Raw genomic sequence first — 24,301 nt, forward strand, 5'->3', positions numbered from 1 at the left:
ATGAAAGTAGGCATGGTAAACCATCTTCAATGTTTCCTGTGACATAAAAGGCTTAATTGATCTCATCGCATAGCAAGCTGCATTTAATTTAGGTATAATTTGTTCAATATGTATTTTCCAAGACAGTGTACTGTCTACATGTATTCCAAGGAATTTTGTATCAAGTACTTTACAGATTAATTTGTTGGCATAACTGATGTCCAGATCAATTTGGTGGTTGTTTTTAGTTGTGAATGATATGTAATGGGTTTTATCAAAATTTAATGAGAGTAAATTGGCTTTGAACCATCTGTTTAAGGATTCAAATACAATATTTATGTCATTTTTAAAGTTTTCAAATTTAGAGTTCTTAAATATTATACTAGTGTCATCTAATGTTATATTTTAGCGTCCTGTTGCACTGATTTAAGTCCATGATTTATTTAAACCGTCCTGCAATGCATACACTCATTTATCTCCTTCTCACCCTCGCACTACATGTTTCGGCATGATAATGCCATCTTCAGGTGCTTACTTATCCACGTCAAACTAGTTCATTGCATGCCTTGTCCTCATATTAAAATAACTAAAATATGTATCTATGATATACATTGTCAAACGTTAAAAATATTAACATTGTTCAGGATACCACATCGCTACGTCGCACCTCACTACGCCAGTCACGCCCATTCTCCTCTGATGGAGCACTCCTTCACTATCATGTGTGTGTTGTGCTTTTGTTGTGTCGTGCTCCTGTGACTGCGTGTGTTATACTGTTCAATACAATGTTAAACCAGTATCAGTGAATGTACTTAGAGTTGTACCATGGCTTTATTAAATAATTTTGCATACACTGATGCACTGTCTGTGCTCAAATTCTTATGACTGGCTCATACTGTATTAATTTTTTTTTACTTTCTGTAAGAGTGTGGGATGACCAAACTTGTTTTGAAGAACTATATGTTGAAGGTCCCATGGACTACTTCATTTTGTACACTTATGTCAAAGACCAAACCAAAATTCCTAGCTTTCAAGTATCAATAATGAAAAATCTCATGTTCTTTCAATGTCCTTGCAAAGTAAACTTTTATCTTAATACTTCGGTGTACTTTCACCCGGCAGCAAAACTGTGACTTCATTGGTACAAAATTCAACAATTTACTTTTAAAAGTTATTTTCCCAGAGCTGGTTCATCTCTGGACATTGCCTAGGATTCCTACATCAACAAGGTTTTATTTGTGTAAAAGATCAGCTTGTTGCAGATCCCCAAAACTGGAGAAACTGTGATGATGAGTGGAACAGTAGTGATTAAATATGCACTTAAACATACAGTACTGTCACATACATGACTACAGATAAGGTTTGGACTGGTGACTGGATTTAATGAACACTTATAAACACAACTCGTAATTACAAGTAAATGTAACAGCCTCACTCTAAAAGATCACTCTAACTGCAGCACACATAGTCTTCTCTTTCTTCAATAGTCGTTTCCTGGTAATGGATCTTAACATTGTCCTCTGCTTACATCCTTACTGTCTAGCAAATATTGCACAACTCTCCTAAGCTCTAACCTTTGTCCAGCTTATAACTGCTCAGCACAGACTGCATAGAAAACACCGCTCCTCACTGTTGTATCCATTATTGCTTGCGCAGCCAACAGCATGGACTCCACAGAAAACACCACTTTCCAGCCAGTCCATTGGCACACTGGTCACTATCTAGCAACAGGTCTATACACAACAGTATGTATTCTTGCTGCAGAACACTATAGCCGTTAATCAGATAATATATGTCATGCCTCAAGGGATAAAACTGAGAGGAATCCCATTTTTAAGTTCCTGACAAGTGAACTGGATATCATGTAATCTTCCACAGAGGAATATTTCAGGTTTTCACAGCAGTAAAATATAGACTGTGGGTGATTATCAACATTTCAGAGGAACCTGCTACCTTCTACCATGAAGATGGAGGCTGCTGGTTCTTCTGAAACTTTAGTTAACAACCTATGGGCCTACACTCTGACAGAGAGGAACTTTGGGTTCAGTTGGTGGTGGCAGACAGAATTCAAGCTTTATGTTTTTCCATTTCCATGTTACCAATATACTCATGTCATAAACTTCACTACAAAAACAAAGGAATAAGGGTTAATTATCAAACATTTAATTCAGATGCAAATTGTTTATTAAAGTTTATAAAATTACACTTTCTTTAATATAAGAGCTGCTGAACATATCATTCCATAAGGCACTCTTAGAGAAGACACCAAGAGATAACGGGTGTATGGACTGAAGGACCTGAAGCATTTAATTTTGAAAGCCACAGTAACCTGCATAGGTCACAACTGACTGAAGTAGCCATATAACCAGACATTTTCATTGTCTCAGCTAAAATGAATGAGGGTCAGACAGTATTTATTGCTGCCAACAGTAGCAACAATTTTAACAGTGCACAAATCCAGTCCTTGAAGAATCATAATATGCAAAATACTGTCTTAAATTATAGTCTTTATACAAGAAAACACCCACTTACCTTGCCCATTCCCATAAAACTGAACCTATCATGGTGTTTTACAAATCACTTCCTCCTGAGAGTATAGGATGCTATGTATGAGTAACTATGCAGTTATAATAGACAAAACTTCCTCTGAAATAAGAAAGAACAGTAGTACCAATATAATTGTGTGTTTATGGCTGTATATGGCCATCATCAGGTGTTGTCTATCTTGCTAAAATTGTTTCATTGTATGTCAAAATTTCATATCTACATGTTAACGCGATATTTTCTAGTAAATTAACCTTGAATTAAAATTAATAAACATTTTAATGTTTTTCATTGTGGTCATTGTCCATTCGTTTAAAAGATATTTTCTTGAGTATTTCTCAGGTGTAGATATCTACACACACAGACCATTTAACATAACTAGTCTAGCAGCATGAAAAAACCTACAGCCTATGTATGATGCATACATAACAAAACTGATAATAACACATCAGCATCCTTACAAACTGCACAAAAAACACACATAATACCCATGGCACAAAGGGAATGCTGCATGAATAAATCCAGAACAAGAAACACTCAAACAAATATCTTTTAAACAAATAGACAATGATCACAATGAAAAATTAAGATGTTAATTTATTTTAATTAGGAAATATCACATTCGCACACGATATGTAATTTTGACATACAATGCAACAATTTTAGCAAGACAGACAACACCTGATGATGGCCATACACATCAATAACATGCAGTCAGGAAGAAGTGTGTCTTGATAATAAATTGCATTTAAGGTGGAAATATATGTGTACAAAAGATTTTACCAATACTTTTTTAATTTAAATTGAAATAGTTCAGAAATTGTTTCATAACTCTAGTTTTGCCACCTAGTAGTATACTGTAACTTAAGTCTATCAGTCTGACACATACTTGATGACATGAAGAGTTGCAATAACTCCACAAAAAACTACATTTTCCCTTTATACATTAAAATAAAATATACATTAAATATAATCCCTATAGCTTAACAAACATGTTTAAATTATGGATTATACCATTACACATGAAATCATACCAAATGGATCAAGTTCTGCTGACGTACTTCCCCAAGAAATTTTTAAAACATTTACATAGCGTTCATATAATAGATCTCGAAGTAACACAAAACAGGATTATAAATTGTATCCACACACACACACATATATATATATATATATATATATATACACACACACACACACACACGGCTCTTCATGGCAAAATATGCGAGGACAATATTCTGTAATTTTCTTTGCTCTAAAAAAGTAGGTAAAAACACTAATCTTGTCTGAGAAATGTTTCACGGAACTTTTCAACTGCATAATTCTTTTGGCCATAAAAATATTAATAGCACCCCACAGTAAAACCACAGGGTGTCTTCCTATAACATCCAACTGTTGGAAAATAAATAATGATGAATTACGAAACAAACTGTCATGATTCAGAGTGATTATAGATGGGGTTTGGATGGGTGAATAGCTTTATTGACCACTTACAGGTCATAACTACAAATAACTATAACACTATCGCTGATTTCCATACTACAACTCACTCCATGCTCTCTTCTCAATCTCCTTTCACTAGTCATTTCTTGGTAACAGCTCTCCACAATGGCTATTCCTCTGTAATGTTTTCACTAGACGTTTCCTGGTAATGAATCTTCATGCCATTGCCCACTGGTTAACATTCCACACATGAATTCTCAACTGAACTGTAGCACCAATTGTCTTCAAGATAACTCCTCGGCAAAGACCATGCAGAGGTGTGTTTACTGCGCTGTTGCATAGTGACGGTCATGGCAAGAAAACACCGTTCTTCTACTGTTGCTTGCATGTTGGGGCTGTTACCTAGCAACGGCCACTGTTTACAGAATCACTGCTTAGCAAAGGGTCTATATGCCACAACATTTCCATAGGCAGAATCACAAGGATGTATTGATATGGCAGGTGGGGTACTACACATCAGAATTTTCTCTTTGGTTTCATACAAGGTGGAAGTTAACCTTAATCCAGTAGTGTTATATTTTAGCGTCCTGTTGCACTGATTTTCATCCATTATATGTATATGGTGGCCGTCTTGTAGTGCACACAATTTCACCTGTCACTTCGCAACATGTTTCGGCAACACAGTGCCATCATCAGGTGTCCCAACTACGTCAATCTATTGCATTGCCTGCCTTCATATGTTTTCACCAACCATTTAAAAAGTATTAAAAAGTCCGTGTTTGTCAACTATGATAAATTTACACTCGCTAAAACTTGTTAAGATAATTCATCTTATGAAGGCAGGCAATGCAATAGATTGACGTAGTTGGGACACCTGATGATGGCACTGTGTTGCCAAAACATGTTGTGAAGTGACAGGTGAAATTGTGTGCACTACAAGATGGCCACTATATACATATAATGGATGTTAATCCAGTAGGTTATATGATACAATGTGGATTATCAGTATGAGGCAATATCACATACAATATTCCTTAATAAACGTTCTTTAAATGTATTATCTGTAAGAACAGTGATAGACCATGGTATTTTGGGTTGGCCTGATGATTGTACTGAAGTCTCATATTCCATCAGGAACCTTTCAAGAAGCACCATGGTTCTAAAGAACACAGTTTTGGAATCTCTGATGTAATGCAATTGAGGAGTGTCAGCAGTGAAGGACAAAAGTACCAGGACACATACAGAAAGCTCCCTACCTTCAATTTATCATACTTTTGTACTATTTTAGGCAGTGGCTATTTTAATTACTGGGCAGTAAATGGATTTGAGATGGTCACACAAAGGTTACAGATTAGCGATAATGAAAATTATATGGTAAGAGATCAATTCAATCAAGTGAACACATATCAAATATGGATCCCTGAAATCTTGAATTCTGGGGAACCATGTTATGAAATTGGGTGAAAAAAGACATAGTTGATAACAAGTCATAAATACATTCCATACTGATAAATATTTCTATTCTATTGGTGATGGCACTTTGGGTAGTATAATACCAAATATATTCATGGCACATACACATTCTGTAGTTTCAGTCTTCACTAAACTTACTTTACACATCAGTTTAGAAACACATCATGCTGAAAGCAATTACAGGACAAAATAAGATACCGCCTTGTAAGATTTTAAAATGTATATAAGAAACATTGAACTGAATAATGCATATTTAATAGAGCAACTTGTATTTTTATTTTTTCAAGTTAAGATGTCACTGCTAATCATGACTGGCTTGAGAATATTTAAAGCCCCTAGTTCTTATAAAATCTTAAACTTCATCATTTCTTTAAGTCTAAAAGATTCTTTTTCATAGAGACTGGAAAGATATGAAGTTTTTAGTGTGTCAATCAATTTCACTGCAGTCTTCTGTACTCTCTTAACAGAACAGTTTAGTAAAATAAAGGTGTACATGGGATATGGTCCATGTACTAGATGAAACTGATGAGTAGCATGGTCTGATCATCTTCCCTTCCATAAAAGAGAACTAAATGTATTTAGTGGACAAGAAGAACTCCTAAAACCCTGGCAGTATAGATTATAGCCAGTGGCCAGTCATGTTGGGTTTGAGGTTCTTACAATGGTGGCTATGAAGAGTTCTACCTCCTAGCATATAGCGCTGTGTAGTCTGGTGACAGTCACCCAATCTGAAAATGGAGGTGAGGTTTGGCTTGGTGACTTGATTTATTGACCACTTGCAGGTGGTAACTACAAGTAACTATAACACTATCGCTATTTCCACACTTTACGGTTCACTAGATCACACAGTCTAGTGTTCTCAGTCTGTTACCACGCATTTCCTGGTAATGGCTCCAACAATGGCTATTCCTCTGCTTCTGGACTAAAGTCCTCTATTCACAGACTCCTGTACAGAACTGACTTGGTCACCCCAATTGTCGTCCTCATAGCTCCTCAGCACCGACCACATACAAACATGTCACTTCCAACAGTACCTCTATTGTTGTGCATCAAGTAGTTGCTGCAGAAACATGTTTACCAAGCTGTTGCCAAGAAATTACCCTGGTATATCCACCCATCTTGCGGTTGTTGCATAGCAACAGCTCTACATGCTACTGTATGATTCTCAGAAAAAATAATTAATTCTCTAAACAGAATTAACAAGTTGATCTTTCCACAGGAGATGCAATTTTCACTAGATCACACACTCTAGTGTTCTCAGTCTGTTACCACATTTCCTGATAATGGCTCCAACACTGGCTATTCCTCTGCTTCTGGACTAAAGTCCTCTTTTACAGACTCCTGTACAGAACTGACTTGGTCACCCCAATTGTCGTCCTCATAGCTCCTCAGCACCGACCACATACAAACATGTCACTTCCAACAGTACCTCTATTGTTGTGCATCAAGTAGTTGCTGCAGAAACATGTTTACCAAGCTGTTGCCAAGAAATTACCCTGGTATATCCACCCATCTTGCGGTTGTTGCATAGCAACAGCTCTACATGCTACTGTATGATTCTCAGAAAAAAATAATTAATTCTCTGAACAGAATTAACAAGTTGATCTTTCCACAGGAGATGCAATGTTTTCTGAGAGGTATGAACTGAATTTTAAAATCACAAACTCTTGCATATTACACATTAAAAGGAACAGGACATATACTGTCACGTGTATTAGCAACTATACACAGGGTCTGCATTGGATGACTGGATTTATTACACCTCATACATTCACACACTTCAGAACTACAGATAATACAGGACTACTGTTATTCTACACACTGTACAGTTCACTGTTACACACACACACACTAGGGCTCTTAGTCTTCACTAGTCATATCCTGGCAACGAATTAATAATAGTCTCCCTGTCACTTAAAATCACACATGGATTCTTATTTTCACAGTCTAATTCCTTTCTTGCCATTTTTCTGCAACTGCCAATTCTGAAGACTTGACTCAATTAAATTCCAAGCTCATATCCTGGCAAGCTAACATCTCAAACTCAACTCTATTCTGTCCACTCAACTACCATTCTGTCAAAGTCACTGTACGACTGGTGGTTTACCGCCAATCGGTTCGTCTTGGCATCAGGCCCCTTGAGGCCCACGACCAGAGATTTTTTTTTTTCCAACTGAACTCTTGTGGTAATAGTCCTTATGTAACATCCTCTCAGACAAGAAGATGGATTTGTTTCTTATGAATACACTTGGCCTTTCATCAAGTGTATATTTCGCACATATAATATGTTATTGAAAATTCTTCCTTTTGCACTACACACAAGTCCTCTGTCAGTACAGGCTTTACAGAGCAGATCATGTCTAACTTACATATCTTATGATACAATGACAACTTAGGCATTTGAACGGTTATAAGCTTGATCACCACCAAGTTTAAGCCTCTTATATTTTCTGTGTCTGGCTCCACTTTGTCCAATACACGAACATGTTCATTCTCACGATTTTGTATGACTTCTGCTTGTCACCTGCACAATTCTGTCACATAATTGTATTCACAGGGAAAGTTGAAAGCTGTGTGCAAGTCGTGGACTGGTGTGCACCTTGGAAAATTTCCAATGGTGCGCAAAACCTCATTTTCCATGCGCTGCAATATTAGGAGGTAGGTGTCTGCCACTAATTCCCAGGCGGGACACGCATAAGTCATTACTGATCTGATCAGTGCCTTATAGAGGGTTAGTTTAATGTTTGCATTTAAACGTTCATTTTTGAATAGGGAGTAGATTATAATAAATGTTCTGAAGGCCTTGGCTTCAATCATTTCTATGTGAAGTCTCCACATAATCCTCTTATCGAAGATTACACCCAGATATCTTACATGACTGACAAAGGGTATATTCTGCCCATTCAATGTAAGGTGAGTCTCAGGGGGTCTAAGTCTATGAGAAAAGTAGATTGCCTGAGTTTTATCTTCATTGATTTTTATGTTCCAGCACTCACACCACGTCACAATAGCACTGAGACCTAGCTGCAGCTTTCTGAGAACATAACCCTCTTTGCGGTCTGTCACATATACACTATACAGGTGTCATCAGCAAAGAGACCTAGATAGACACCAGGTGTTTGGGATATATCGTTTATATATAGACTGTACAGTGTGGGGGAGAGAACGGAACCTTGTGCACTCCTGCTTGTATATCCCTTTACACAGACATTTCACCTTCGACTGAAACTCTGAATATTCTCTGAGAAAGGAAAGAGCTAATAAGCTTGATTAGACTTACCAAAAATTGTAATGTAGATAATTTATATAGCAAGCCATTGTGCCATGTTGTATCAAAGGCTTTTTCATACCCAAGAATACAGAAGCTGTAGACACGTTATTGTTGAAATTTAAGGTCACATGGTCTGTAAGCCTCATACATTGATGTGTCATGCTATGACGGGCACAGAAACCAAATTGGCTTGCATTAATCAGGCCTGTTCTGTTCTGTTGAACACTTCTTTACAACAACTTTGCACAGACCCCACTGAAAACACAGCCTCTATTGTTTAAGAGGCGTGTTTACTCATTCATTGCTTAGCAATTCTTGCACGTGTTGGCTCATACAGGAATGTGTTTAATGAGTCATTGCCTAGCAATGGGTATACATGTCACAATATCTTTAGGGAGGGTTTTCCATGATATAGTTGATGTAGGTTGGCCAATGGATGTGGAGACAAGAATTTCAAGAACTATCCACAAATACTTCTGCAGGCAGACGTACTAGAAATTATCATTTTCTGAATAGACTTATGGGAAGTATAATGTTGGTCTTTGCTCAGAGGAATGTTTTGAAAATTACCATTCCAAGATCAACTATAATGGGTCATTTTGTGGAGTGAAATTTATTATTCAGCTCTAAAGTTAACTGAATGAAACTTTAATATATGGTATGTAATCATTTGTTCTTATAAGGTTACAGTGGCTTCAGTGAACAAACTGAGAAAGTTTATATTTCTGTGTGTACAAATTTACTATTCTTATATAAAAGTTATTTTCTAATTTTCTTCAAATCCTAAACTGTTTGGAGGCGGTGTCGAATACCTCCACCGTGACCCTGAGAGTTGTAGGAGGCGATGAAAAGAGAAACCTCAGATCTGAGACAGTAAAATATGGTTGCAAGTCCCAAGGAACTCAGACCCAAGAAAGACTGCTCTGGCAAGGGCCAGCAGCATATACAAGACAGACCTGTCCTCTCCTCAGAGGGGGCACCCCACAAAAACAAGACCATAACTGTCAAAGAGTAATAAATATCTGGTCATGAGTCCCAGATAGGGCTTGACACCAAGACTTACTAGCTCAATGACCATCAATCACAATGTGACTTGGACTTAAGATCCTACAACATATGGGCTTTAACAATTTAAATATCTCCAGGCTGAAAGTGTCAAAACTATGGAAAAGGGCATGATGAGTTCTCCTTATAATTTCTTATTAATTTTTAAGCCCTAAGTTTTAGGTGTTCACTGCAAGTTTGGGAAAATAAGGATTTTTGACTTGATACAGGTGCATGGCCTGAAATAAGCACACATTTTCACCTACAATAAATAAATCTCAATTTGGTGGCAACCAGAACTAGCCCAAATAAACTAGGTCTTACTAATATGAAAATAAAACAATATAAGTCATCATATAACACGATGTAATATCAACTGTATCCACAAAAACCATACCGATTATCTCCATCTAAAATTTTGCAATACAAAAATTTAAATAGGGAAGTTGTCACAGAACTGTTCAATCACCTACAATCAAAAATAATATTCAAACTTCTCCACATGAACACACACAGACCTTCAAAGGCCAAGTGCTAAATGTGTATATCCCTCCTCCTTGTGATCCAAAGCTCATCAACAGCATTTGGTGTCATCAAATAATGAAAACAGCAACTAAACTCAACAGCAATCAAAGCCAATCCTATTCAATTCCTTTAAAAATGGCAGCAAAATAGGTCAATATCTAAAACAGATTACTTTCACTCCTATCATATAAGCATATATTTTAGCACCAAGAACTTTCCAGATAAAATATTTTCAAAAAGAAAACATAACTGTACAGCGTATTTAAAAAAGTGAAACTGTACAAGGCTTTGGAACATCAATGATGTAATCAAATAATTTCAGGACTGCATTTTTTTCTTTGTGATACCTCGATTTACCCTTTGTTTCATGCTGTCCTCTTTGAAGCAGTTCCCTTACAAACTGATGCAGTGAGTTCAGCAATTGTGCCATCATTAGAAGCATTTTCAGATGATCTGTGTTTGCTCTATGCAAGCACACACTGTGACTGTTCTTGAATCACAATGATGTTATCAAATCTGCTCCCCTTCTATGCCAACTTGAGTTCTCTACTTGCGATTATCTTCAAAAGGAAATGCGGGGTGTCTCTGAACTTTTCATGAAGGTTCTGACACACAATAACGTGTATGTTATGCTCAGCAGATGAGGCATGAATTTTGCTGCAACCCATTACAAGTTCAGATCTTATAGAAAAAGGCTTTCACAAAACCTAATGAGATTTCTGTCTCATTAGCAGAGATTTGGAGAGAGATTCACCCATTTTCCTAAATTTGCACTATATTTTCATCCATTTTGCTCATGGATGGATGTCTGAAATGCTCAGCAAAGTTAACTGATGTCATTCCACTTCTGACATATGAAAATCAATCAAATATTGAGTTTTCCTCATTCTTTCCCATCCAAAAGCAAGTTTTAATACCTTGTACATTTCTATAGCACCTCTGTCTAATAAGAAACAAAACGTGACGGATACGCACAGTTCTTTGAAATCTGTTAAATGTCTGAGATAACACATATCATAAAGGACACGACACATAACCTCACGTCACAAGGTGTTATTTCTCAATGACATAAGCTACAACTTTGAAATGAACAGTGATAACTCAGCAGATTCTATTCTATCTCCATCCAGTACAGGAGTTTTGTCATAAATGTGATCTTGCAACCAATCTTGAAACTAACTGATTACACCACATACTAGAATTACACAGGCACTGATGCAGCTTATCATCAGATTCTAGACAGTCATCTTAGAAACACAGCAACTGGAATTCCAATAAAGGTGATTGCTGTTGATCTAGCAATATATTGCTATTTAGATATTTAAAGATGTTAAGCAACATCAGTGGACTTCTATTTGTACTATAAACGTAATGTTAACAAATAACTGTATATGTAACATGCAAATAGTCCCCACATAAATCAACAAATGTAAAAACAGAAAATATATTATCTGTCACAATTAAATGTGAAAAAATATATAAAACAGTTCATGGAAATGTAGTAATACTTTGTATCAAGCGTTTCTGATTCCATGCCACTCAGTCACTATTACCTGGGCGATGCTCACACAGAAATTTGAATGCCTGTAACAAAAATTAGATATATTTTATGAACATAATAAATTTGAATTTGGATGTGCAAACAATTTGATTACTCTGGTGGTAATGAAGAATGACAGGGCTGATAATTCAGTTATTTGATGGTGCTGAAAACAAATCAGGATAACTGTCTCCTTCATCAAGATTCAAGTCAAGAATGGTTCTGCTATGCAAACTTACTAAGTACAATGGACAGAATGAACACCAGAAGAAATAAATGACAAACAAGAATATGCTAGACATCAAATGTCATCTATTAGTACATGCAGACCCAAGCTATGAACAAACATTAATCAAAATTCAAATACGTGTTCAAGTCTCAGTAGCAGAACATCAGACAAAATTAGGATATATGGATATCTAATAAATCCTTTAAAAATCTGGCAAAGTTCAAATACTTGGGAATTACAATAATAAATAAAAATGACATTCACAGAGAAATTAAGAGCAGGTTAAATTCAGGAATTTCTCTCAGTTCAGAATATTTTGCCTTCTGTTTTCTACCTAAAAACTTAGGCGGCACCATAGCTCAGGCAGTTAGTTGCTGGCTTCCCACCACGGCAGCCTGGGTTCGATCCCGGGTCTGGTCAAGTGGGATTTGTGGTGGATAAAGTGGCGCTGGGGTAGGTTTTCTCCAAGTACTTCGGTTTCCCCTGCCAATCTTCATTCCACCAATTACTCCACAATCATCCTCACCTATCATCTGGGGCTGGTACAATAGGCCAGAAGCGGCCGTAGTATAAGGGACTTAGTCCCACCCCACTAGCAATAAAAAAAACCTAAAAACTTTAAGATTAGATTAAAACTATTAATTTATCCTACTGTTCTGTATGAGTATGAAACTTTGTCTTTCATTCTAAATGAAGAAAGTTTCATAATTTGTACTCTTCATTAAATATTCCATTGACCAAGTCAAGAAGGAGGAAACAGACAGGACATGTAGCATGCCTGGGACATCTGAAAGCCTTAAGGAAAGAACCACATGGAATGGGTGGGAAGATATTGTTGCGCTATGCAGCACACCCCTCCCCCCGCCAGCGGTGACGTAACACCATCGGAGCGGTCGTTACTAGGGGAATAGGCAAGTCAACACTCCCTCCCTTTCCCCGCCAGCGGTGATGTGGCCAAGGGATGCCGCGGTTGCTAGGCAGCAGTAAACAACTCCCGACAGCGTTGCTAGCAACATGGCGCCAGACAACAGTGGTGCCTATTACGTGGCTGTTTTCTGTGTTGTCTGGAACGAGGCTAAATAAGGAGCAGCGAAGACTATTCACAGTTAGTTCTCAAGTTACGAGTTATCTAGTTACGAGTCAGTCACGAGTTAATTGCAGTACAGAATTTGTGATACTGCCAATGGCAGTAATGTCGAGCTTGTAAATTGTGTGAGTGTAAGAGTGAATGTGAAATAAAATTCGCTATATCCAGTAAGGCGTGAAGTTATTTGTCGTGTTATACACCCAACACGTGACAATATTAAAGTGTGTCTTAAACAAATAGGTTGAGGCTATGTACTAGATATGGATCAGATGGAGGCTCTTATGAATATGTCAATAAATCTTGAAGTCACATAAAAGGTGAGAAATTTCTTGCCTAGCTGAGAGACTACTAGCTTCTCAAGAAGGGGCCTGCAGCATGGAGTTAGATCATGTGACAGGAAAATTGTGTGGTCAGCTTCTCACTGAAAAGCTTCACCAAACATGCTTACAGTTTCCCATGTTAATTAAAACATACTTGCTGGATAGCATCAATCCAAGCATTGGCAAGTTTGCGATGTGGCTCAGGCCCAGAACAAAGTTTAACTCGCTGCTCAGTCTGTTGCTTGTTGCTGTATACAATCTCCACACTACTTGTTCCTGTTGATGCAGATTAAAATAATTACATATCATACCACAATCTGCCTGTCTCAGAACTTTCTGCAAACTGCCCAGCAGCCCAGAAGGAAGGGCCAGATGCACTTGGCTCAGTGATCATACATACAGTCACACTATAATGATTATTATTATTTTCTTGATGAAATACTCAAGACAGTAATTTTCCCTTCCTGTGTACCACAATGTGAAAATATATAAACCTGGGCTAAAGATGAGGGGAATCAGATTTACTCTCCAGTTGTATGACCACCATGGAAAGGCTTCATAGTATATTTTGTACAAAATTTTGGGTGGTAAGTTCTAGGGGCCATTCTGGATGTGACAGGGAATGGATGAATCACAATGCCCTTAATGCACATTAAACTCCAGGCACATATTTCCACAGTCAGTCACAATGACTGACAGCAACCAGAGATCATCCTCAAGAATTAGCAATGCTACCTCAAAATATGTCACCGAACCTCAGTAAGGTTTCAAGAACAGTTCTATGTTGTCATTTTCAAGAACTGAAATTTCATTCTAAGCAAAAGTTAAACTTCGCCAACAAATGGTGGTCACTCAGTCACTATAGTTCGCTTGCGGACTAAATATATGGAGTTCCCCCCACCCTTTTGCAAAAGTTAAAGGTAAACATAAATTCATCTCCATCCTTAGGTTCCAAGACAAGAAGTTACATGAAGCAAAGGAAACAAATCTCCATGCATTCCCAAGCTTGGCACTACATGAAGTAAATGGCGAGTTTCATACTCCCCTAAGGCAAAGAACCTACTGTAGACTACGGACAGTGAGTCCAAGCACAATGATAACTTGCACTCACCATTTCCTGAATCACAATGGCCCCAGTCAAAATGAAAACAACATTGTAATGAGATAAAATTGACTGCATTTCTTTAAATTTTCACAAAAATATAAAGCAAAGTTGTAAGATTTGAGGTTCTCAAAGTGATGATTATGAAGATTTTATCTTCTGGGATATAATTCTGTGTAGTACGTTGAAAGTCAACTAAGGTTCTCGAGGAACAAGCATGAAGAACGCAGCAAGCCTGCTTACCTTCTTCATGGTAGTTTCTTGCTTTGCTTATTCTTTGACTCTGAAGATGGAGGTGATATGTTCCTCCAAACTGTTGGCTGGCTCTCAACAGACTCATTCATTCATCAGTAATCTGTCAGATGACAGGCCTACAGTCTCTTCCAAAACAGTTCCTCCACTTAATGTGATCTTGAGCTTTCTCCTTCAAATGAGAATATCCTCTTCTGTCCCCAAGGTCATCCAGCATCTTCTTACGCCTTCTTCCTCGTCTTCTGGTCACTTCTATTTGCCCCTCTATCTCTCCTTCAATAACTTCTTTTAGAAGGCAGTTACTGTGTAAGATATGACCAATCCAATTAGCCTTCTGTTTACTTATTTTGTGTACGATATTCCTCTGCTCACTGACTCTAAATAACACTTCTTCATTTCTCACATAATCGGTCCAACTGATCTTCTCCATCCTTCTCCAACACCACATTTCGAAGCTTTCCAGGTGTTTCTGATCTACTGCCCTAAGTGTCCAAGTTTCAGCCCCATAAAAAGCCATGCTCCAAATGTAGCATTTCACTAGTTTCTTTCTCAAATTTAAGTCCATCAACAGACTACCCAGCATTATATCCCAGAAGAGAGAACTCTCCATAAAACATACTTGCCTCTAAGCATAATCACTACATCATGCATAATGGCAATGCTCCATAAATTCTCAACCTGAAACATGAGAATACAAGACTCCCCCCCCCAAGAGATGGAATAATTTAAAACCAAATTAAAACACACAAAAAATTAAACATTTTCACCAAACTGCCTAGGCATAAAACTACTCAGGGACAATCCTTGAGTAATAAAACTATTCTCTAACAAGCAACAAAGCCAATATTAACAGAAAAACAGGAACTAAAAGGATGAAGAACTAAATCCAAAATAAGGCAAACAATAGAAGGGTATTGGTCTGCTTTAAATCCCGCAGAAACGTCCTATAAACCCAATTAATAGGAGGCTGGGTGGGCCCCAGGGCCATTAAGGATGTAGTGGTTACGAGATAAACAAAAAAACAGCCCCTCTGGAAAGTCAATGCTGGTTGTCCAGTCTAACCATTTATCTTGGCTCATTAACATTATCACAAAGCAGAAAAACTGAAATTACATTGGCTTCAGTGCTGTAACATTATGACTAACCTTCCAGTTCCCCATCACTGTCAGCTAAAACATGAGCATAATAATAATAAACATTAATAAACAACATGAAGTAACAGATGTAATTCATAATACAACTCCTGATCACTTTCAGGAAAATAAAACACGAACACACAGCATGATTGAAAAAAGGAATAAATAACAACTGGAAGCAGGAGCAGGAGAAACCTTGTATACTCGTAGAGTATCTCATGCATAAAAGCCATTCTGTTGTATGTCTGCATGTCAAAAACATCAACTTGGTAGTCAATAACACAAGTATATAGTTTCACATCTTCTAAGGAAAAAAAGTAAAGCCATCCCTGTACCAGGCCGTGAAGGCCAATAGGGTTGTGAGACGTTGAGGGTTCCACATTATCTAGACAATGGACTCAAAGATGGTGGTAAGGTTGTCAGCCTTATGTGCCAAGCTATCCCTGTAACAGTCCGTCAAGGGCCACAGGTTTGTGAGACATTGAGGGTCTAACATTATCTAGTCAATTGGCACAAAGATGGTGGTAAGGTTGTCAGCCTTACGTGCCAGCCGCGCTTTACTCCCCAGGAAAATTATTTCATTAATTCCTGGTACTCATTTTTGTTAGAGGCTGAGTGAACCCCAGGGCCTAGTGCGGCTGGAAGGATTAGGTCAACTGAAAAAATCCAATGACCTCATCGGGACTTGAACCGCGACCTTCCGGCTTGTAGCATAGCCCCTCAACAACTACGCTACCGCATGCCCATGATTATAAAAGCCTTTACAATTGTTTTAACATAAAAGAGGGGGAGAAAGATTGGGATGGCAAAGATGATAGGATGGAAAAATAAAAGGAACTAGAAAGCAATATGAGACAAAGTTAGAAAAGAGACAGAGGAAGAAAAGAAAAAGAGTGGTACAAGATATAGAAGAAATTATTTTCTCAAATAGGCAAAACATGTACATGTACTACAAAGTCACTTTTGCCTTATGTAAGCACACATTACTGCAGTTGTACATTCGTGTCAGCATTTAAAATTTTGTGTTTTAATTGTAAGTGTAATAACCTACGTGACCAGTTTCTACACAATCGTGTTCATAGAGCACTAAAATGCCACAGCTACTGCACATAAAGAGAGACAGCTACTAGGTTCATTATCAGCCACGTGACATATTTGTAATGCTGTATGAAAAATGCTATGTCTACTGTCATAAACTCATAATAGGAGGAAATGAAAAGAGGAATTATTAGGTACAACTCCTAACAAATAAGCTTTCTCTGAACCTGAAACTGGCCATTAAATCAATAAATCAGTATCTGAAAACTGATAATCAGATAAGTCATAGGGCCTAGGCTTAAATCTACATTATATCCAGACCAAAATATTGCTATGTACCAGCATCAGGATCCCGTGCAACACCAATGGTCTTCAACTGACGTAATTCCACTGTATTCATAGAATCAGCTGTCCTGCCTTCAAACACAAGATATCTGCAAAGAAACCAAGAACACTGGAAGATGTGCGAAATTTCTCACATCAAATTTCATTAGTTTTATAGAGGAAGCACCCATTTATTTTTATATCATATGAAATAATTAAAGAACTGCAGGACAAACTCCTTATATAATGACATCTGACAGCATTTCTGTATTCATGGTGGTTATCCGTTTGGTTTAATGAACTGACATCCTCAGCACAGAACAGCGGCTGTTCCCATCAAATATTTTCGTCCCTTTTCCTTTGGACCTTCCTAATGTCTTATTTTACAGCACAATTAAAAAATAAAGCAGTCCACTGCTTCAACTCATTTTGAATACAAAATGCATGAGGCAAATGCCCACACATACTAACTTTGCTATAGCTTTCATTTACAGACATTTTAACAAACAACTATTTATATGTATATACAATCTTAATTAGGTTAGACTGCTGCAAAATAAGAAATTGAGAACATATTGCAGTACTTGTACTTGAATTTCTCGGTGAGAAAGTTCATAATGTGTATGAAATCAGACCACTTTATACCTGTGATCTTGAGACAGCCTGCAGACAAGAAAGTTGACAGAATCTGGACAAGTTGAGAAACCCTGATCCAGGAGGAAAGTAGCACCTACAAAAGAAAATAAAAAATACATTTTATGTGATCCCTCATCTGCAACAAAAAATTGCCACTAAACTTTTTTATTTATTTTTATCGCTTTACTTATTTTATTTATTTATATTTTATTTAGTTTAACACCAGTGCATCATCAGCAGAGATTATATAATGTTGAAAGAGAAATGTCTGAGGATTATGAATGAGATGAAAAGTATTTTGGTGGAAGAAGGTGCAGAAAATTCAAAGTTGCTATCCTGACAAATGACTGCAGGAACCAAGGAAAACAACAAAGAACCTCAGTAAAAATAATCAGTTGCCCAACCAAAATCTAAACTGTGGTCCTCCTGAACATGAAGATGGAGTGCAGACCACAAAACATTCAGTACTACTGAAGTGTTAACTTGGCACTGGACAGGACAAAGATTTGACAATGGTATATAAACAGTGTCAAGATATCATCCTACAAATAAATCAATCACACTGAATATGTAACTATTACAAAAGAAAGAATATAAAAACAGAGAGTTTTATTTACCACTGGTAAGTGTTTTCAGCTGCCGATCAAAGAAATTACTTTCCTTGTTGGTAACCAGTGCACATCTGTTGCAAACACGAACAGGATCTACAAAGCACATTCGAGGAAGCCCCATTTTACTATCACAACATGACCCACAGTATATCTGTCCACAACGGCGACAATGATGCTGCAAAAATGCACAATAAAATGTTACAGGTATATATTCATATTAATCATGCTCTTAGAACCTGACATAACAGTACTTTCAGTTACACATAGTTACGGTGGTGCAAACAGAATTCTTGAAGAGTACCATCTCCTGGGATATAATGCCATGTAATCTTTTAGAAGACAAATGATGTTTTGGAAGAGTATATCCTCTCCATTTTCAGGGTCAAAAACGTCAAGCAAGATACCAGCATGAAAGCAGGTGGCAAGCAAAGCTTTTCACACTGGTATCTTGCTCGGCTTATTCAGCACTAAAGATGGAGGTGATATACTCCTCCAAAACATCAGCTGACTTTTGACAGACTACATGATATTATATCCCAGAACATTGTGCTCTTCACAACCATCACTGTCAAAAACCTCAAGTCCTATAAATAGAATTCTTGTTTAAATTATGTGATTCAGTATAATTTACCATAAAAACAAAACCACTTACCTTCTGAGATAATGCTATGGAAATCCTAGAAGATAAGATACAAAACTTCAGTTTATGTTCTTAGTCGCATCAGCACATGTAACCAACTTCCTGTAAAGGATCTGTTCCTCTTTCACGAGATATATCATCATATACCAAGTTTAGGGGAACAGCTTACAGTACACTGATCACATACATATACCATGTATACCTTATATTGACAGGAGCCACTTTCTGCAGGATCGGTGTCTTTTTTGGCATATTTAATTTTCTCAGTAGAATGCATAGAAACTTGCACTCAGATGCTCTTTCATGAGCCTGCTGAACAGCCACTGCAAATGTCTCCTAATTGGTTCATTTTCCATACACTTATCATCACAAATTACAGTAGAACTTGGTTATAACGTCATCAAAGGGACCTAAAAATAGTGTCATTATTGCAACCGTCCAAACCTTTTAATACTCTTTAATGGACGCATGTTCTTCAGCCATTTCAATAGAGTGATTGATTTATAAGGGAGGCCCATCCATTAAGAAGTTGACATGCTTTTCGCATTTAGAGAGAAATAACTGCCTGGTTTGTTACCTGCATCTTGGGTGACCGCAAAGAGGGTCGAAGCAATTATGAAAGGACATGTCTGTTGTCTGCCCAAGATGTAAAGGTTGTTTTGCTAATAGGGTCCCGGGTTCGGTATCTTTGGATCTCTTCATTCTAAAAGTTAGTAATGTGATTGTCTTGTACTGATGGTATAGACTATTCTTGTCTGGGTGAAATGCCGTCGGTTCAAATCCTATACAGTGATGAAGTGACGATCCCGGAGAATACAGGGGGCAGAAGCACTTGGCGTTCAGAATTCATCAGAGACAGACGTATCGGACTTGGCATTTAGAATTCACCAGAGGCAGACGTAATTTACCTGCTCTCTCCAAGTTTATATAAATTTAACAGTATTTATTTGGTTCGATTAATCTTTGGCACATTACTCCGCACTTGCCAGTAAAGTTATAGTTTGATTCTGAAATAAACAATATTGTGATTAAGAAGAAATAGAGTATTTTATTAGTATCAGTGGACTAGTTTTAAATGTGCAGTCTCCTTGTCGCCCCAGTTATAACCGTGGCACAACCCTGAGAAGAGTCAACTGTTCTACCGAAGCGGGCAAACAAATAAATAAATAAATAAACAAATAAATAAACATAAAGATAGATAGGCAACGGTCACGAGAAGTGTTCAAGCCGTGTGCGGTTGTAAGAAGTGGCGCACAACCGGTGTGGCTTGAGAAAAACAAAGAGGGGGACGGTTATAAGAAGTGGCGCCCAACCGGTGTGGCTTGAGGTTACACAGAGGGGACGGTTGCATTATAAACGAATGTCGTTGTAACCGAAATGGGCACTTCCACAGTAGCCTTATGTTAGTCACGTAAAAATCTACCAACAACCGAGTTAAAATGTTGCATTTTTTAGTGAAATACGTAGTTAAGTACAGACTAACGTAACATTAACGTGGAATTGCCCAAATGTGTCATATCAAAGACATATTACAGCGCTTTTCACTGACAATACACACAATATTTCACGAATCACTTTAACTTTCTCTTCAATGCTTAAAACTTTCCTTTTCATTGCCATGTTTTCGCTACTGCACTTCTCTGGGTTTAGGCAGGAACACTATAGGGTAAATAGACAATGTGAGGTCCTGTTAGACGAGATTCTAGGAAAGGAATGCAGTTAACAACCTGCCGCNCAAGGTATAAAAACAGTTGCTTTATGAGGAATTAGTTCGTACCATTGAATATTTGACGCAATAGACAAGGTGTCGCAGAAACCGATGTTGCTATAACCAAGTTTTACTGTACCTCTCTTGTTTGATTATGGAGTTTCTTATTCTTTCTGGTTAGCTACACAGGAGGCATGTTCGACAAAGAATCAAAGATATCAAAGTCTCAGAACAACACTCAGGACCAAGTAACCCCATCTCCCTCCTCACGGCAGTCCCATGAAGCAGACAGGCTGACCTGGTTGACCAGGGGTGATGTCCTAATGTAAGCTGTGAACTACCGTTCCAAGGACTACACAGCACTGAGGATGACATCCCATCATAAGCCAGCCTCCCTCCCCCCTTATGCAGGGCTCTGTGGTGAAGTGAGAGATTTTAATACAGCATCCAGAATTTCTCAGGGGCTATAAAGAGGGTCAACAGAGAGTGAAGCTTTCTGTCTTTGGGGCAAGCAACCAGAATTGGACTGGCTAGCGTAGTGGCCAAGAACAGGGAAGGCTCCTTTTAAGGAACTGTGGCCTAGGCTGGGGCTCAGCTGCAGGTTCAACTAGAACAGCAGTGGGGGCCAACAAATGTTGGCTAGGGCTTTCCCATCACCAGTATCATGGAGAAAGAAAACTTCCCCCTTCACTGGAGAGCCAAGATGTATGGTCTCCTGTTGCTACGGTGAGGTCTTCCTAGATAAGAGGGCTAAGTTACTGGGCCTTCTGCTGCTTTGGGAACAGTCAGATATCTATGGGACTCTGGTGAGTAGCCCATTGAAGGAAAGGCTGAAAGTATCTCTCTGTGTTCTGTTCTTCTACTGGGATGAACAGCTAACATATATCTCCTCAGAGCTATGGTGAGGAATCCAATGGAGGCGAGACTTAAAGAGTGCACTTGATGTGAATACGCAATCTAACCATGAAGGTGAACTAAGAAAGGGTAGCGTATGGGGCAGATTGGGAGAAGTGCCTGGTTTTAGGGGCTGCGGCCTCAGCTGGTGCTCAAGTCACAGTCACTGGATAGTTCCTGCCTTCAGCACTCTGGGGTGGGGGGATCCATCTACCTGCTTGGTCTTCTGCATTCTGCAGTGACAGAGAGGCAGTCAAATCCCTCAAGGTTCTAAGGAGGGCTCACTAAGGTCAAGACTGTAAGAGGTCTCTTGATTCCAGTGAATAATGTGAAAGAACTGGATAGTCCAGCAGATGACATGACCAGGAGGGTGGCGATCCAGTCTTGGATGCTGGGCCTCAGCTGGTGATTGATTATGGGTCCAGTTGGGACTTGGTGGGGGTTCTACTGCCCCTAGCATAGGGATGGAGGATAGTCAGAGGGTCCCTGCCACCATTACTCTTTGGGGGGGAGTTTTCGTCCCTCGTTTTCAGCTTGGATGTTGGGTCTTATGCTCCCTTGCTTTGGTGAATAGACAGATGTTTCAAAGGATCTAGTGATGGTCCACAGAGGGCAACGCTGGAAGATCTCTTGATATGCATGAATAACCTGATAATTAAGAACTGGACAGACTAGTGAAGAAGTACCAGTAGTGGAGGTCCTTCTCTACGGAACTGTGGCCTCATCTGGAACTCAGTTATGAGTCCAGTTGGGGTCAGCTGTCCCTGTCAGTGAATGATGGTAGGCAGCAATAAGCTTCCCACCATCAGCAATCCAGGAGCTCTTCCTCTTGCACAGAAAAGCTAAGGTTTTGGCACTTACTGCTGAGGGTAAGAAGCCACCAGCTCTCCAGGGCTTACATGATGGACCTATAAGGGAAAAATTGAATGGAGTCTCTTGATGGCAAGTGAACAACCTGTTCCCCAAGAAGAGACCAGTGGTGGAGGATCTGATGTCCCTGTCAATGAATGGCAGAGGGCATCTCGGACATTCCATTTCCAGAAGCCCAGACAGAGATGGCATTATATCTGTGCCCCTCTTAGATGGGCATAGACCTATGACCTTTATCTCTGCATGAGTAGTGCTGATGGGAATTAAAGATGGATTCAATCAGGAGGATTTTGGCTTTAGTTGACGTCAAGCATCTTACACAGCCATAGCAACAGTGGGGGCACACATAACTGACCTAGCAGAAGTCTCTAAAGCCTATTAGAAGTTGTCTCCCTAAGTCATTAGACTACAATACAGAATAAAACTTAACAAAAAACTTAAAATGTAGATACACTATTGGTAAACAATGTCTCTGAAACATTCTGTACTCATTTCACTTCTCACAGAAGCTAAGGACAAAAAATTAGAGCCGGTGTGTCATACACATAATTTAAACACGAATTCAAGTGTATGTCAGTTACACCATATTGAGAGACAGACAAATACTATTTGAAAAGGTTGTGACAATGGTGCATTGTTTCTCGACATTATCAATCATCCTGTTCCATCTCCGAAACCTTGTTTTAAATAAAAAAAGGGACGATGGATAACATCCAGAAACACAATAATTGCAATAATATTCTCACGAGTAGTCGCACAAACTATGCTGTATGGGTAGATCGTTACCACATTCTCTCAGTTAGGGTCTTCACTGCTCAGATTTCGTGTGCGTACAATACCAAAATAGGTTTAAGAACTAACGCTGCTAATTCTTACCCTTCTTGTTATGAAGTCAAATTTGGCCTTGCACCCTGTGCAGTTTGTGCTCTAAAAGATAAAACATCCAAAACATTAGGAATGTAAGGTTAGAATACTCCTTGTATACTGAACTTTACACCACAACACAGAATAACAATCCAACTTTACACTTACCTCGCTATCTGGAATCCATTGTGGTTCACAGAGGAAAAAAGGACTTTTGTATTCATCATTTGTAGCTACGATTCTGAGACCCGATTTCGATTTAATCAACTTTTTAGGACAGGCAGCTTCCATTGTTAATTCGCTCTTAACAGGTTCACCAATATCTACAACCTTCCTTCGTTTCATTTGATTAAATTCATTCAGTAAAACGATTAGTAAGATAACACTTATATGCGCACTATAGAATTTTTAACTTTTCATTAATTTAATAGTTTAGTGAGATCAATACTTGTATTAATCAATGACCATGCTGAAATAACTGTGGTAAATTCGTTTCGCAACTATGGTTGGAGGTATTGGTTCCAATCAGGCAAAGGAGTTGTGAAGGAGTTTGTTATTGTTCTGGAATTTCATAAATATTGGACTTTGTTTCTATGCGAAAAGTGTGCATATAGATGAATGGAATCAAACAGTACCTAATCAACTTGTAAATCAGGAGGGCCATTAATTGTAGGAGTAAAACGCTGTAGCTCTTATTGGTTCCTCTAACCAGAAATATGGCGTCCATCGTCAAGGTAATGAATAGTTCGCATTTTACAAATTATAGACGAG

General features: G+C 38.3%; 1 protein-coding gene across 2 annotated transcripts; it reads right to left on the reverse strand.

Moving 5' to 3' along the window:
- Positions 1–11,366: 11,366 nt before the first annotated feature.
- Positions 11,367–24,246, reverse strand: LOC111863224 (zinc finger FYVE domain-containing protein 21). Of its 2 annotated transcripts, XM_023849335.2 has the most exons (7): positions 23,699–24,246; positions 23,543–23,593; positions 18,561–18,729; positions 17,953–18,037; positions 17,323–17,417; positions 13,610–13,731; positions 11,367–11,863 (listed from the first exon to the last, which is right to left on the reverse strand). In XM_023849335.2, the coding sequence occupies exons 1-7, from the start codon at positions 23,873–23,875 to the stop codon at positions 11,819–11,821; spliced, it is 744 nt and encodes a 247-aa protein (XP_023705103.1). In that variant the 5' UTR covers positions 23,876–24,246; the 3' UTR covers positions 11,367–11,818. The 2 variants fall into 2 exon arrangements, with proteins under 2 accessions (XP_023705103.1, XP_023705104.1); XM_023849336.2 differs by lacking the exons at positions 11,367–11,863; positions 13,610–13,731 and adding an exon at positions 15,351–15,978.
- Positions 24,247–24,301: the final 55 nt, after the last annotated feature.

The sequence above is a fragment of the Cryptotermes secundus genome, unplaced genomic scaffold, assembly GCF_002891405.2.
Source record: "Cryptotermes secundus unplaced genomic scaffold, Csec_1.0 scaffold665, whole genome shotgun sequence".
In the NCBI taxonomy this organism is placed as follows: domain Eukaryota; kingdom Metazoa; phylum Arthropoda; class Insecta; order Blattodea; family Kalotermitidae; genus Cryptotermes; species Cryptotermes secundus.

Coding starts and splice junctions, on each gene's coding strand:
- LOC111863224 (XM_023849335.2), bottom strand. CDS start 23,875: ATGAAACGAAGGAAGGTTGTAGATATTGGTGAACCTGTTAAGAGCGAA. Junction 23,594..23,698: donor AATGGATTCCAGATAGCGAG/GTAAGTGTAAAG, acceptor TTTATCTTTTAG/AGCACAAACTGCACAGGGTG. Junction 18,730..23,542: donor TTGACTTCATAACAAGAAGG/GTAAGAATTAGC, acceptor GCATTTTTGCAG/CATCATTGTCGCCGTTGTGG.